Source organism: Paramisgurnus dabryanus, chromosome 23 (genome assembly GCF_030506205.2).
Source record: "Paramisgurnus dabryanus chromosome 23, PD_genome_1.1, whole genome shotgun sequence".
Classification (NCBI taxonomy): domain Eukaryota; kingdom Metazoa; phylum Chordata; class Actinopteri; order Cypriniformes; family Cobitidae; genus Paramisgurnus; species Paramisgurnus dabryanus.
In genome coordinates this window covers 9,571,815-9,587,857 of record NC_133359.1, presented here as the reverse complement: position 1 = coordinate 9,587,857, position 16,043 = coordinate 9,571,815, and the positions used below count along the sequence as shown (strand labels likewise).

Sequence of the window (16,043 nt, the reverse complement as noted above, 5' to 3'; positions counted from 1 at the left end):
GAAATGTCATGTATTTGCCCTTTTGGCTAAATCAAAGAGCGCAAACTTTAAAGCTGTAGAAAGTGGTATCAATGTGATTTTTTGCTAAATTTTTACCTTACAGAAATTCACAATTGGGGTACCGAGCTAATGAGCGGTAACGTTAAAAACACCAGGCACTTTGTTAGCCTGCTTGTTTCGTTGGTGCGCCTTATTTAGTCGAGCCCTAAATTGCTCCATTTCCACCAGTAAGTGAAGTAATAAAAAGCTTTTTATTTCCCAGTTAAAGGCCACTATGGCTTGCTAATAAAGGCTTATTAGCAAGGCAAACGTGGATGAGTGTCATAGGGAGCGTGTGTGTTATGGATAGAGAGTGTGATTATAAGATGACAAGTAAAGGGGAACGCAGGTAATTACGTTAAGGTTGGAGCATGGCTGTTCATCACTGTCCCTAATTTGCTGATTTGATTGGAAAAAAAAGGTATTTAAGACAATTTGATTCACATTGTGCCTTTCAAGATACGTATAGCATCCATTGAATCCAGCACATTCCCCCAAGTCACAGAAAAATCCAAATATTGGTCTTCGGATCAACTCACTAAGAGCCTAATCCCAGTATCACAAGACAGCTGATCCAAAAAGTTGTGCTTTATGCGGCTCTATGTGCACACAACAGCATCACGTATTGATTTTCCTCCAGGCTACATTTATTGATTGTGAGTTTTTTTGGGGTGAGCTTAAAGATCTGACACTTTAAATTACTTTATTTCAGCTCAGCTGAATGCAAACATTATCAATTTGATATTTGGGATGTTCATAATTTATAACTTATTTGTCTATAATGTGTTTTGCAGCAAACTATATTGTAAACTATGTTTCTGGGAAAACAGGCGCACTCCATCCCAGATGGTCCTATCCCAAATGGCCTGGGAAAGGCACCACATTCAGGTGGCTTTTGTGGCTCTCTTTTCTCGCCATGCACACAAGTTCGAACAAAGGCTGGGGGATCCTTCACAAAGAGGCGAATGCGGACCGAGTCATTCAGCAGCTGAATGGATAACATAAGGTGCTCGCTCAAAGCAGGTACAGAGGGAAAATATGAATGCAAGCGTCGGTGTTAAAAGCAATTACTAAGTTTAAAAACACAAAAATGCGACTATTAGTTGTTACATATTCAAACCCAAAAATCTACCACACCATTATTACATTCATTGCACGCACAGATAAAAACACACTGATTCTGTTCTTAGCAGGAATCCTATATTCACAGGACCAAACAGAGGAGACGCATGCGATCGGATGCTTTTCCTATTTGGGTTGTATTGATTGGAAGCATTTATTCCCGTCTAAACAGCGATCCCTTATTCAGCCGCAGGGTCACATCGAGTCCCTCCCCTATTGAACACTTTCATGAACACATCACAAACATAGACTCATTGTAAAAGCACTTATGTATCTGATAAACCCCTACCCCTCTTTATCACTACAATCTGTAGTGGTTACATTTTATTCGATGCAAGCACATAAACTTGCAGGTTTTATTCTTGCAACATTACATTTGAAATGTATTAGAATGCAAGCCAAAAAAACTAATTTTAGTTACATCCTCAGCACTGCCACAAGGGGCGCTATAGAATGCATTAGCATTAAAGGGACACTCCACTTCTTAAAAAAATATGTTCATTTTCCAGCTCCCCTATAGTTAAACATATGATTCTTACCGTTTTGGAATCTATTCAGCTGATCTCCAGGTCTGGCGCTAGCACTTTTAGCATAGCTTAGCACAATCCATATGATCTGATTAGTCCATTAGCATCGCGCCTAAAAAAATAACCAAAGAGTATCGATATTTTTCCTATTTTAAATTTGACTCTTCTGTAGTTACATCGTGTACTACGACTGACGGAAAATTAAAAGTTGTGATTTTCTAGTCTGATATGGCTAGGACCTATACTCTCATTCTGGCGTAATAATCAAGGACTTTGCTGCTGTAACATGGCTGCAGGAGGCGCAATGATATTACGCACTACCTGAAAAGTTACTAAGGGGACTATTTTTGGTTGTTTAGTACAGAAGAGTCAAGCTTTAAATAGGAATAATATCAAAACTCTTTGGTTATTTTTTGTGCGATGCTTATGGTCTAATCAGATTCAATGGATTGTGCTAAGCTATGCTAACAGAGCTAGCGCCAGACCCGTAGACCAGCTGAATGAATTCCAAAAGTGTAAAAATCAAATGTTTAACTCCTGGAGAGCTGGACAATGAGCATATTTTCAAAAAAAAGTGGAGTGTCCCTTTAACAATCTACAGTTTATTCTTTCTCGCTGGCCAACTACTGTCACATATTTTTCGTTTTCACGGAGAGCATGTTTCTTGCTTTTCACTTGTCGATTATGAAAATCAGTTTAAAAACAAATCTAAAGTTGATTCTATTCACACACACACACACATGTTTGTTCACTCTCGGCTCACCAGGCAGGAAAAGGAGTCGTTCATGCGGTGCGTGAGCGTGTGTTTCTGCAGGATGCGGAACAGGCTGGCGTGGTCGAAGTTGCAGGGCACGGCGGAGATGAGCTCCTCCACTCCTTGTCTCTGTGTCCTCTCTAGACCTGAGCCAAAAACACACTCAGTCAGACGTCTGGCACACTCTGGCATACAGAACCGAAGCCCGTTCCCATCATGCGGAGAGACCAGTTAATACCAGCATGAAGCACTAACCTTAATTTAGAGCAAAGAATCTAATGGCAATATACGACTGCTTTGAAATAAATATTTGATAACATGCCCAGATCATCTTGCTCCGAAAAAAGGCATATTCTGCATACTAGGCGATTTTATACCATTCCATTTACGTGACTGTTACGAAAAGGTGGCGGGGAAGTGTGGTTCACACCTTGAGCAGTGCTGTAAAGACGGAAATCTGTGTTTGCTTACACGGGTTCCGTCTTCATATGAGGCACTAGTGTTTGTATTTCACCTCTTTTGGCCATAGCTATGCTGTGAAACTCAGTTTTTCAATATTTCAGCTGCAAACGCTCGAAACTGGCAGGCGTTCTGAAACGTTAGAAAAAGCGTGGCTATAAACTGCTGCAAAATATAAGAACTGTGTGTCCTGTACACACATAAATACACATGGAAACACGACTTAAGAGCTTTAATTTGTCATTTGAGCACCTCTTTCTTTCAAACTATAAAATAAAAGCCAAAAACAAATCTGCTTCACTTAGCTACTACGCTGATCTTTGCTGCATTAAATGTGTAAAATATAAACAATAACACATGACTTTTGTGCACTTAAGAAAATATTTTTCCGTGGCTTGGGAAGACAGGCAAGTAATGCGATCGGTTCAGAGCGCCCTGATCGAGTCGTGACCTTGAGCAAAATGAGCACATGTTAACGAAAGCGCCGTAATTAGGACGAATGCGAGCGTACTGGGGCGTTTTATACATTCAGGCTTTTTGACACGAGGGCCACGCTGATTGCTATAAAGGATGGAGGAAATGAAGAAGAAAAAAAAACACACGCCGACACGTTGGGCACGATGCGAACGGGGCGAAGGGTCAGGGCGAGTCACAAAAAGATGGAGCGGAAGAAAGACGGGAGGCAGAGAAAAGCAAGAAAGAGCACTAAAAGTGTGTCCAAGTTCATTTCCAGTCCTTTCACAAACGTCCTCAAAATGGGCTAATGGGAGGTCTGTGAAAAGCCTAACACTTGCTGGCGGCGTGTTGAGAGCCCACATATGCGGAGCGAGGGCCTTCACTTCACAAGGACCACAAAAGACCAAGGCTTTTGAGACGCATCTCCTGACGCCTCCATGGCCGGCGGCACCTTCTTGAGACGAGCATTAGCGATTGCTTTTATTAACGCTGCCATTTTTGGCATGCCAATGACTTCGTATTGATGGAGAAAAGCCTGGAAGCAGTGTGGGCATTTGTTGGTCCCCCCAAAACCATCGCTTGTTAGGTGAGCAGGGGTACGATCCACCAATCTTGACTCGAGAGAAACGCCAACAAAAGTGCCCGTCCATTGTCTGCACCTTTAATTTCATGTAGGTCATTTAACATTCGTTATCACAGAAGAATCACCACTTAATGTCTTCTGGCAAAAAAGGGACAAGGAAGACGTACTAGATGGAAAAGAGACAAAAGGAGATATAGATTAAATGCGCTAATAAAGAGGAGTGAAGCGTGTGGTATTGATTCACGGGGGGCAGTCTTGACGAATCAGGTTTGACAGAAGCACAACATTGATCCATGTCAACTTTTAGTTACAGCTATTATCCATGGACAAGTGGACGGAGTCCAGTGCAGAGGGAGGGGGTGTCGCCTTTAATCCCAGCTGAAGGGGCCGAGAACACGCCTCGGTTTCCCGATCTGGGAGAGGCGGGCAGGCCATCTCCTGTTCACGTCTTCATGGTGGCAGTCACATCCATCTGACATCTCCCACCAAGGCAGACAGTAGCTTTATGACAGGTATCAACACGGCCGATATCGCAGGTACGGCAGGTCGCTTCGAGCCAAACCAGCTTGAGTTGGAAAGACTAATGAGGCAGGACATGGCATCGATGTTCCATCAAGATACATGGCGCACACATGCTCTGATATAAACACTGATCTGGGAATACGGGTGGACCGTGGTCGCTGTTGAAAGTAAAGCGGTACGACAGCTCCGAGTGTGCGCATGAAAGCTTTGAGCGTGCAGACGGTCAGATATTTACGCCCACCAAGATCTGTAAGTTTCAATGAATGACAGAAAGTCCAATGTCAGGGCGAGTTAATCACTTTAAACGACTTTAGTGAATGCGGACAAAACAGATTTGGATTTTTGGGTTTTAGTTGAATTTGTTTTCTTAAATGAGACACATTTTTGAAATCATTTTTTAGTACTTGAGAAAAATCCAATTTGTAAAAGCTATTTTTTTAAAGAACGCTAAAGAATGTTCATTTTTAATTGGTCACATACCGAAGTTAAAAGTGACCAATGATATTTCAGCAATAAGGACAGACATTTATAAAGGCGTTGTTGTTTTCATGATCCAACAGGCACTTTATGTCCTAAAGAACTAAAAGTTGAATATTTTTGCCTGTTCCTATCCTTTATGAAAGAGTATGAAATAACTGATAAATGAGTTTCAAAAACCTAAACATGTGAGGCTGAGTAAGACAACCTTGAAAGTGATAAAAAATGGTGAAAGCATTTGCGTATCTGTTATGAATCAGTGGTGGAGATAGAGTGCATACGGCCAGTATGGAGTGCTTGCACACGTCTGGGGCAGCTTGGCATGTCTGTGGTTTTAGGAAGGCCCAATTGATACATTTTATGGAAAATATAAATACGGTTATGCTTTAAAAGAAGTGAAGTTGTTTTACATACATTTTTGAGGAGTTTAGGTGCAAAATCCTCAAAGTGCATCTGACATGTTTTCTTGTAAAATTAGCTTTTTTATCAGGGTCTTATTTTTATTTTCATTGGCATTAAAGTAAAATATATTCAATAATTAAAATGCCTTATTTTGACAAATGTCACTTTAGTCATTTCGTTGGTATTTATCCAATTTGACTTTTTTGTCTTTCGCTGCAAAACCCTCTAAGTGCATCCAAGCTTTTTTGGGCAAGAACATCCATTCAAAAAAAAAGCTTCTTAGACATAGTAAGCAATTGGAAAATCACTAAATATGCAACTAGAAACACTACAGATAAGAAAAGTCAGAATGTAAAAAGGAAAAAACTGAACCACACATAAGGGGGCTTATGAGCTCCTCGTTTGTTAACTATAGGCAATGTTTCTTTGGAACAAAATTAAGAATTTTTAAAGAGAAATACCATTTCCAATCCTACTCATTTTTTTAACAAATGAAGCCTAGCAAACGGCATCTCCCCAACAGCTCCAGAACTGCTCTTTAGAAGCAATAATGGTATAAACCTCATTCGTGTCACTCGCTGTTTGTTCGAAAGTGAGCAAATTTCACTTCGGTGTAAGGGTTTCTCCTTTCTCTCAGCAGTAATGTTTGGGTTATTCAAACCCCCTGCTGACATTTGTTTAGACCGTGTCTGTGCTGCGGCCCAATAGATCGATGGCTGGCCACTATAACCTCCAATTTCTGAGTCTATTCAGGAGTAGACTGCTTGAGGTGGCGGAAAAAGAGCCTGAGTTCTCTCACTGCTTCTAAATTCATTTTTGCAACCATTTTTTCGATTTAAAGCACAGGTATGAAAAACACTGTTGAAGGACGATGATCATAAAGAATTTATTTCTTTACCTGGTACTGCTAACACTGCTAGTACCCACAAGACAATTCCATAAATTAGTCTTTATATAATAGGTCCTATTATAATTGTATTATTAAAAACACTTTACATAAAAAATAACTTACTGAGCAAGGAAATGGGGGCATCTTTTTGGGTGTTTCCCCCTCTGCAGTTCTGTTGGTTCTGGGTGGGTGCTACTGGTTTGTAGGATTGCCCTGTGGCCCGGTACATGGCTTGGACCCAAAGGGCGCGGTCCTGATCGTCATTGCTGGCGAATACCACCAGGTCACCTTCTCTGACAGCACTGAAGAAGGCTCTACCTCCCTGAAGACCTGAAGAAAAGTTTTAGTTTAACAACAATGTCTGTCAGTTCTACCAAGAACATTTGATTAAGTAACAAACCACCATTAATATATTCCTGCTCATTCTACTCATGCGTATACATATCCACCAAACACTCTCATTTAATTATTGTTTCACCAGTGCATCCTATCGAGCATCAAACTGCTTTTAAAATTCACATGAATTCATGTAAATTATAAACAAAAGTTATAAACACACACACACACACACACACACACACACACACACACACACACACACAAGCAGAGGCGGACACTACTTAAGTATTTTTACTTTCTACATAAAAGTACATATTTAAGTTATATTTTCTTATTTTATCAGTCTTTTTCTTTGAAAAAAACATACACTCCAAAGCATATTATCATAATTTTTACTCCACTACATTTCATAATTTCAAGTTTTTGGTTTATATTTAATATTTAAGTACATTAAACATCTAGTATTTTTACTTTTACTTAAGTAAAAAGTACTTTTGTACTTTTACTAAAGAAAAGTAAAAGCACACAATTTTTATGTAATTAAGTATTAATTTTTTTTAAATATGCAATATAAAAGGAATACACAGTATGATTCTATGCTTTAGAATGTTGTGAACAATTTTTAGTAAAGAAAAGTATTTTTTCCCAAAATAAAGTGAAATTTACTTAAAATACTCAAGTAGTGTACGACTCTGTATATTAGCGATGTCCACAAACCATTTTGATTATTACAGATAGGCCTATAACTGACTGAAGATTGGCAATAACTGTCTAAAAGGGATAAATAAATAAACAAATGTTGCTGGGTATATTAAAATTAATTTTATCAGCAAAATAATTCCTAAATAAAATGCAAACATTCATAAAACCGTTAGTCGGGTGAGGTAAATCGCATTACTCTGAAGTTTTCAGGCATTTCGTTCGCTTTTAATACTGCGTTCCACACAACTCAAATTTAGGATATTTCCCACCTCAAAACCGGAAATAACGCAAGAATTAAGTAGGATATTTAGCATACTTCCCATCTCAAAACCGGAAATTACGCCAGAATACAATTTAGTGAAATATAAACATAAATGTTACATATGATGTACTATTATCATTAAAAAATTTAAAATGTTTAGTAACATCATAAGAACGCCGTTCCTGCCATTATTTCCGGGTTGATGTCGGAAATCCTAAATCCGAAATGTTTAAAACGTAACATTAATTCCGATTAGTCAATTTTGGAGGGTTTATTAAAATACATTTTATCATCAAAATAATTCCTAAATAAAATACAAACATTCATAAACCGTTAGTTGGGTGAGGTAAATCGCATACTCTGACTGAAGTTTTCAGGCATTTCCTTCGCTTTTAATACTGCGTTCCACACAACTCGATTTAGAATATTTCCCACCTCAAAACCGGAAATAACACCAGAATACAATCAAGTAAAAATTAAACATCAATGTTACACATGATGTGGTATCATCATTAAAATCTTTAAAATGTTTAGGTTTTTTTTTTTTTTCTTTAAAATGTTTAGTAACATTATAAGAACGCAGTTCCTGGCATCATTTCCGGGTTGATGTCGGAAATCCTAAATCCGAGTTGTTTAAAACGTAACAGATAATTCAATTTTGGAGGGTTTATTAAAATTCATTTTATCATCAAATAATTCCTAAATAAAATGCAAACATCCATGAAACCGTTAGTCGGGTGAGATTAAGCGCGTGACTTCACCTGGTTGCGGGTCCGAGTAATCGACCGTATATCCGTCCAGCTGCATCAGCTCGTGCGGCTCGGACTTTTTCTCCCGGTAGCTGCACATTGCAAACGTGTACTGACTCACCTGCAACACACAAATAAACAGTTTACTAAATCACAGCTCACTTACTGTAACAACAGCTAAGAATCTATTAATCATCACTTAGGCAACAATAAGGAATGCTATCTACCTGAACAAGCACAAAATATCTCCTCTTCCATCGTTTCCAAACTCTCTGACCTAAGGCGTAAAGATACCTTAACAGAAAAATGAAATAAAGATTGGTAATCGTGTCGACAGCTCATCACAGATATCAAGTGTTTCCGCCGCGTGGTGACAAGGTGGCATAAAGAGGAAGTAAATCAAGTTCAATTAGGCTTATATAAATATAGTAGGCCTACAGTATATTACGCATTTCTCATCAAGCATATTTAATAAAACGAGAGGAAATAAATTGCATCTATATTTTCTTTCTTTGCTCCCCGACAAAGTGAAGTAAGCATTATGCTATTGATTTATCTGCAAACAGTCTAACAGAAAGGTGATGTGTGCTGAAATGAAGTTGAGGTGAAATCAATTCTTCATAAATGGACATATAGTGCGCGTGAGGGTCGAGGCTGAGGGGGCAGTCAGTGCATGAATCGGACCTGTGAGGGTTAACGTGTGCCAAAGGTGATCATCCACTTGTGAAAGTGATTTTCAGCTCATTTTCCGACACTTTTATCATAACACATCACATGATCCCATTTAGACGACAACCTCCGCACTTTCCAGCCGACTTTATCACAGCATATCTAGACGCAAAAGCTCCCATAATCCATCAACATAGTGTACTGTAGGCTATACGTTTTACAAAGAAGCGCAAAACACTATGAAATATCAAGATTTAAAAAATAAATAAAACCGATGATAAACTAAAGTAAGCTTTAAATAAGAGAGATAAAAATTCCTTAGTAAAATGTAGTTTTTAGATTTTTTCCCTTTCATTTACAAGACAAATTGAGTAGCAAAACTAGGATTTATCTCGTTTCAGACCTACTTATCTGAAATATCATAAGATAAATCCTAATCGATTTATATAAATGTTTTAATTAGGAAGCAAGTAAGACAAATACACATCAAAAGTTTTCAAAAAGTTAAAAGCAACATTGGAGCAGCACATAATAGAGGTTCAATGCAGGTGTTATTATAAACGGTAGCAGTGCCCTCATGTGGCTGTACGGTAGCATTGCAGATAATAAAGCAAACTTAATTTTCATGATATCCTCCAGAGAACCAGCAATTCATTTTTTTCCTCAGAAATAGACATTCGTTTTATAGCTCTAGGTCAAGTACAATTTATTCAACATATTTGACTCCTACTGTCCTATGAAGAGAACATCCTGGGATGTTTTGTACGGTAATACCATATTTGTGGGGACGGCTCATACAGAGCACAAACTTTCTTTCAAAATAATAACTATTGCAATTTTCACATTTTATGGCAACAAGGAAATGTAATGCAGATTATATGTTTTCTTGATAATTATCAATTGTTTTTTTTTTCTTTCAAAATGAGAGTCCAGACTTAAAATGTAGCAATTCGGACCCTTTCAAAACACAACTTTCATTTGATGTCCTTTGTAGTGGACACTAGAGGCTGACATTTTTTCGGGAATCCCGCGGGTCCCACGGGTCCCGCGGGATTCCCGTGGGATCGGGAACAAAATCACTATTAATCACGGGATTGGGACGGGACAGGAAAAAATGTCAGCGGGAGTGGACGGGACCGGGATCGTAATAAAACTATGATACCCAACTTTATACACAAATATGCAGTTTCTATAAATAAACTTAGTTAATATATTGTTTGCGTGCGTGCCTGTGTGTGTGTGTTTGCATGTGTAAGAAAGGTTGCATGAATGTTCACGAATGCGTCTCCCTGGTGCATAAGTGCTCCAACGCAGCCTGAGCGCTTATGAGAAAAGGGAACAGCAGCAAAGAGTATAGCGGCTCTGATCAAACGGAGAGATAAGTGTGTGACAAGAGTTGTGTTGCGAAGAGATTTCCTGCTGTTTGGATAGTTTCTGTGCTTTATTGTGTGCGTCAGTGCCGAATAGTTAGTTTTTTCTAGTTGTCTTTAAATTAGCAGCAAGATTACCGCGTCTTTTATGTTATATTGTCAGTTATCATTCATAATGTAAATGAAGCTGTTAGATAGCGCGAATCTTCTCATTAATAGTCATGGTACCCAGTTTATATTTGTGTTAGTTTATCTTGTACATATTTATTCAGTATTATTTCCTTATATTGGAGATTGTATAGTTCTAATACTTATACAGTTATTTAACAATTCTAACAAATATAGTTATTTACTGTATGTGTTATCTGATACATGTGCTAGTCACATTTTAGAACATATGACACCATTTCGCGGTATCTTGTATATTTTTGCATATTTTGAACTTAATTACAGCTGTTAATGCTGGTTATTTAAACAAATGTATATTAATGTTCTTTCATAAGGCTTTTATTCTTGCAGAACCACACAAACACAGATACTTAAGTGCATATTAAAGGAAGGTTTTATGCCAACTGCAACTGTGAATTAAACACCCATAATCCAATTATTCGTCTGGTTCTTGTGTTCTGGACTCCAGACTTTGGGGTTATTAAACTATTGTAGACATGGAGTGAACTATGTATTGTTTTTCTTTTATTTGCTGTATTCCATTTTCTGGAGAAAATCTAGAAACCGGCTCAGCAGCTGGTCCAAAACAGGATGGAGAGCAGATTAAATCAAATTCTTTGTATGAACTTAACACTAGTTGAAGAAAAAAATATATGGGAGCGATACAGGAGCGGGAGTCAGTTTAAACAGGAGCGGGATGGGAGTGGGAGTCAATTTACCAGGAGCGGGATGGGATGGGATTATTTTTTAAACTTTGGTCTGGGAGTGGGACGGGACAAGATTTATTTCTATGGGAGTGGGACGGGACAGGAGTGAAAATCCACTCCCGTGTCATCCTCTAGTGGACACCAGGACACTATGCCAGATGCTGAGAAGTTTTAAATAAAATAATTTGTAACACCTTACAATAAAGTTGTATTTGTTAACATTATTAAATGCATAAACCTATACATGAACCAACAATGAGCAATTTAGTTTATCAGCATTTATTAATCTTTGTTAAAGGAAAACACCGCCGTTTTCAATATTTTACTATATTCTTACCTCAATTTAGACATATTAACATACCTATCGTTTTTCAATGCGTGCACTTTTAATCTTTGTACAGCGCGTCGTGAATGTGTTAGCATTTAGCCTAGCCCCATTCATTCCTATGGCTCCAAACAGGGATGAATTTAAAAGCCACCAAAGCCACCATGTGTCTCCAAGAAGTCAGAATGTTAAATCAAATATCATCTTGGATCAAATATCTAATTTAAAACCAAAATCTTTAAATGCACATTTTGGTAAAAATGAAATTGAAAACAAAAATTAATGTTAAAATAAAATAAATGTGAAAATGGCAAAAACACTGAATGCATGTATTTCAGAACATTAAAGTCCCGTTGTCCACTACAATGGACATATCATAAAAATAAAATAAAAAAAGAAGTGCTTTTTGCAATTTATTTTTGCACTTAATTAAAACAAATCTAGAACTTTATTTTTCTGGTTCTCAGGAGGATACACTGAAAAAAAGTAAAATTTACTTAAAAAAAATTCTCGTATCAATTTGCACGAACTTTTTTTTAAGTACAACTTACCTACTAAAATCACATAACATCTACTTAATAATGCATGAAAAATATATTTTAAATAATTAAGTAAATGTTACTTCATCATGTTTTTTAGAAGTTAGATTTATTTTAATCGTTTAGGTAAAGTCTATTAGTTTTTGAAAATTGAGGTATTGCTGTCCTAAAAATATTAAATAAATCATATTTACTGTTTGTTATATTCTTTAACATAGATCTATGGACTATGAGTCAGTCATTTAATAAACTTGATTCTGAACAAAAACACACACAAACTGCGTTTTTGACATGCATTGTCAGCACTGTGGAGAGAAATACAATATAATGTTCCGAACAGGGTTCATGTAAAGAAACACTGATCACCTGAACGATGACTTCACAAAATTATCATTTACAACAAAACAACATCAATAGTAAAAGAGCTTAAACCTTAATGACATTTTATGACAAATATTTAAGTAGTTAAATTCTTATCAGTTCTTATTCTTTGATAAAGCTTAAAAAATAAAAATATTCAGGCGCAAAGGATTGTGGGTATTCCTTACAACATGTGCAAATAAATATAAGTTAATTTTACTTGATTTTTTTAGTTTAATGGATTTAATATTCTTAAGTTAATTTAACTAAGATTTTTTTACTTAAATCTGCTAAAGATTTTGATTAAAATGTACTTAATTATTTTAGGACTATGTGCAGTGACTATAAAACAGTTAAATAATACAAGAAAATATCTAATACGACTTCCTATTCCCACTGTTCATTTTCTACATGAATTAATTGTGTATGTATCATCATTTTACTTAGGAAAATCTAGTTCTAGTTAGTTTTTTCAGTGTATATGGAAACTATTCATAAAACCATCCATATGTACATTATTATCAATTAGTTCAACAATTTATGTTAAGAACAATTCACACCAACTAAATTCCCAGTACGTACATTTAATGCAAGTGTCTGTTTTTTGCTCTTAAACTTTTCCTACACCTACAAATCTTTCTTTTTCTTTATATATATTTCAGCATAGGCAGCATAACATACCGCATGCAATAACACAAATCAGTGAGTCAGAAATGCAATGTTTGGCTATACCCAAAACAAGAGGTTAAGAAACATTTTAAGACAGAAATATGTGAAATGTGTAAAGGTCTTTAATGTATGCCCTGATCCTTAAAAGAAAGAGGGCAGAGATGGTTTTAAAGGGAGACACAGAGAGGTTGAAAAGAAAAATCGAGAGAAAGAGCCAGTAACCATTAGAGAAAGCAGGAGATAGAAAGACTGATCAGGTCGGTACTGGCAGTTCTCTGTCTGAGGGCCACAGTGGGGTCACTCCACAAAACTGAATGGCTCCCAATTCCTCACTCGCTCCAATGATAAACAGATGGCTTCTTTTAATGGGATGCACTCAACCTGAAACCCCCCACGATTGCTCTCCCTCTTTTCCCTTAGACAGGGACAGTCATCAGGTGTTTGTTTTTGTGTGCGAGACGGAGAAAGAGGGAGAAAGGGTAATTAAACAACCCTTTGGACTGAATCTGGTATATGAAATGCTGGTGTATTTATATTTCTGTGTGGAAAACACCATTTTTATTATACTGTATTAAAACTACTAAAAAAATTGAAGACATTTTCTAAACAAATGTGACCCTGGACCACAAAACCAGTCATTAGGGTAGATTTTTTAAAGTTGAAAAGGACAATATTTAGCTGAGATACTATTTGAAAATCTGGAATCTGAGGATGAAAAATCGCCTTTTAACTTTTCTAAAGTCCCTAGCAACTGCGTCCACTCACACAAATAAAGCTTTTATCACACAAATAAAATATCTTCATGGAACATTTAATTTCTGTATTTCTGAACTCAATATCTGAATAATATTTGGCATAAAAGAAAAAGCCCCATAAAACGTATTTTAGGCTATTGCTGCAAATATACCTGTGCTACTTATATATATATATATATATATATATAATTTAGGAGCATTAGGATAATAATTTAGGATGCAAAACCTGCTAAATGCCATCAAAAATGAAAAATTATTTGTTCAACAAATACTTTCGCTTCAAATCTGCTAAATCCTGGCCTCAGGTCATTCAGAAATACCGGTTTGTTAGTAAAATCCATTCTGATTACAGCCTAATAAAAATGCTTATTTGCAAGAAAATAATTAAGATGCACTTGGGAGGGTTTAGCATCTTTCTTCAACTATTGTATAATATTTCCGCAAGCTCATTCCTCAAAATATGTTTAACCATAAAGGCCTGAGCAAGCCTCCATCTGTCTGAGTACATAAATGTGTATTCGTGAAAGTCTGTGTCTGTCCTGCAATGTCTTGTGGGGTCTGTTAAAGAGGTAATTCCAGGTTTAAGAGGCTTCTGCCAATTAGAGCAATGGGCTGCTGTATAGAGGAATCACACAGGGCCTCTGTGTAATTAACAGACTGATACGACCCTTGAACTCATCCCACTGAGAGAGAGAGACCTCAGCAGCTGCTCCTGCACATCTTTACTCACTCGAAACTCATGTGACTCACAAAGAATGAGGAACAGATGAACAGAACCTGGTACTTACAAACAGTAATTAAATGTAATTATTTCATATTTGTGACCCTGCACCGCAAAACCAGCACTGTAAAAAATTATTTGCTGCCTTCAATTTTTTGGTTGAATCAACTCAGGTTTACAAGGCATTTCAACTTACTATTATTTATCTTGACTAGAATTAGTTGTTATAACTACAGATGAGGGGTTATAACTTATAAAATGAAGTAGATTTTATAAGTTTTTATAAGTTGTAACAATAATAGTAATATAGTGAGTTAACATGTCTTCTAAATCTGAGTTGATTAAAAAAAAGAATTTAAGGCAGCAAAGTTTTTTTTACAGTTAGTCATAAGGGTCAATTTAATTAGATTTATACAGCATCTGAAGGCTAAATAAATAAGCTGAGATAAAATTATTTAAAGGTTTAAAAAAAATCTAAATATGGAGAAAATCATCTTTAAAGTTGTCCTTAGCAACACATTATTAATGATTTTATACATTTAATTTTTATATATTTTTGGTAGGAAATTTGCAAAATATCTTAATGGAAAAATTATCTTTACTTAATATCCTAATAATTTTTGTTATAAAAAATCTATTAATTTGACCAATACATTGTATTGTAGTTACAAATATACACTGTCAGAAATAAAGGTACAAAACTGTACCTTTTCTGTCACTGGGGCTGTACCCTTTCAAAAAGTACAGCTTTGCACCTAAGGATTTCATTTTAGTACCTCAGAGGTACATACTGGGACCAAAGAGAACTTATTAGTACCTCAAAAAACAAAAAAAAAAAACAAAAAAAAAAACATTAGTATCTCAAAGGTCCATATTGGAACTAAATGTTTACATATCTGTACTTAATGGTCCATACAATTACCTTTTTAAAGGGTGCTGCCCCACTGACAGCTAGGGTACATATTTTGACTTTTTTTAACAATGTAGGTACTTAAGGTACGGTAATCTACCCAAAATTGTATTCTGTTTTGTATTCCTGTAAAGGTACCAAACTGAAACTTAGGGTACAGCCCCAGTGACAAAAAAGGTACAGTTTTGTACCTTTATTTCCGAGAGTGTACATGTGATTCTTATGACTGGTTTTGTGGTCCAAGGTCACATTTTATCTGCTGATCCTTTGAATCTGCATTACTAGTTATAGTAGTAAATAGTAAACTTGCAATGTGTGAAAGATACACACTAAGAATAAATACAGGTTTAATGTGATGCATGACATCAAACACTGGGTGGCACTATAAGCATTGCTTTCCCATTTCCAACATTCTGTATTTTTGTGATTCAGTGTTTCCCAACCAGGGAGCCGGAGCCCACAGGGGGCCTCAGCAGTGTTCCAAGGGGGCCTTAAGAGGTCTTAAAATGATTAAAAAACAAGCATTAAAATAAGCTAAAATCAAAATGTTTCTTTTTTTTTGCCATTT

General features: G+C 36.5%; 1 protein-coding gene across 10 annotated transcripts in view; it reads right to left on the bottom strand.

The window, feature by feature from the left end:
• Positions 1 to 16,043, bottom strand: part of cadps2 (Ca++-dependent secretion activator 2) — a 158,087-nt gene that overhangs the window by 52,798 nt on the left and 89,246 nt on the right. For all 10 annotated transcript variants that reach the window (XM_065292022.2, XM_065292026.2, XM_065292025.2 and 7 more), the window contains exons 9-12: positions 8,510 to 8,576; positions 8,295 to 8,403; positions 6,354 to 6,560; positions 2,452 to 2,588 (exon numbers count right to left, since the gene is read on the bottom strand). In XM_065292022.2, coding sequence (XP_065148094.1) covers positions 2,452 to 2,588; positions 6,354 to 6,560; positions 8,295 to 8,403; positions 8,510 to 8,576 — 520 coding nt within the window. The remainder of the gene's footprint in view (positions 1 to 2,451; positions 2,589 to 6,353; positions 6,561 to 8,294; positions 8,404 to 8,509; positions 8,577 to 16,043) is intronic.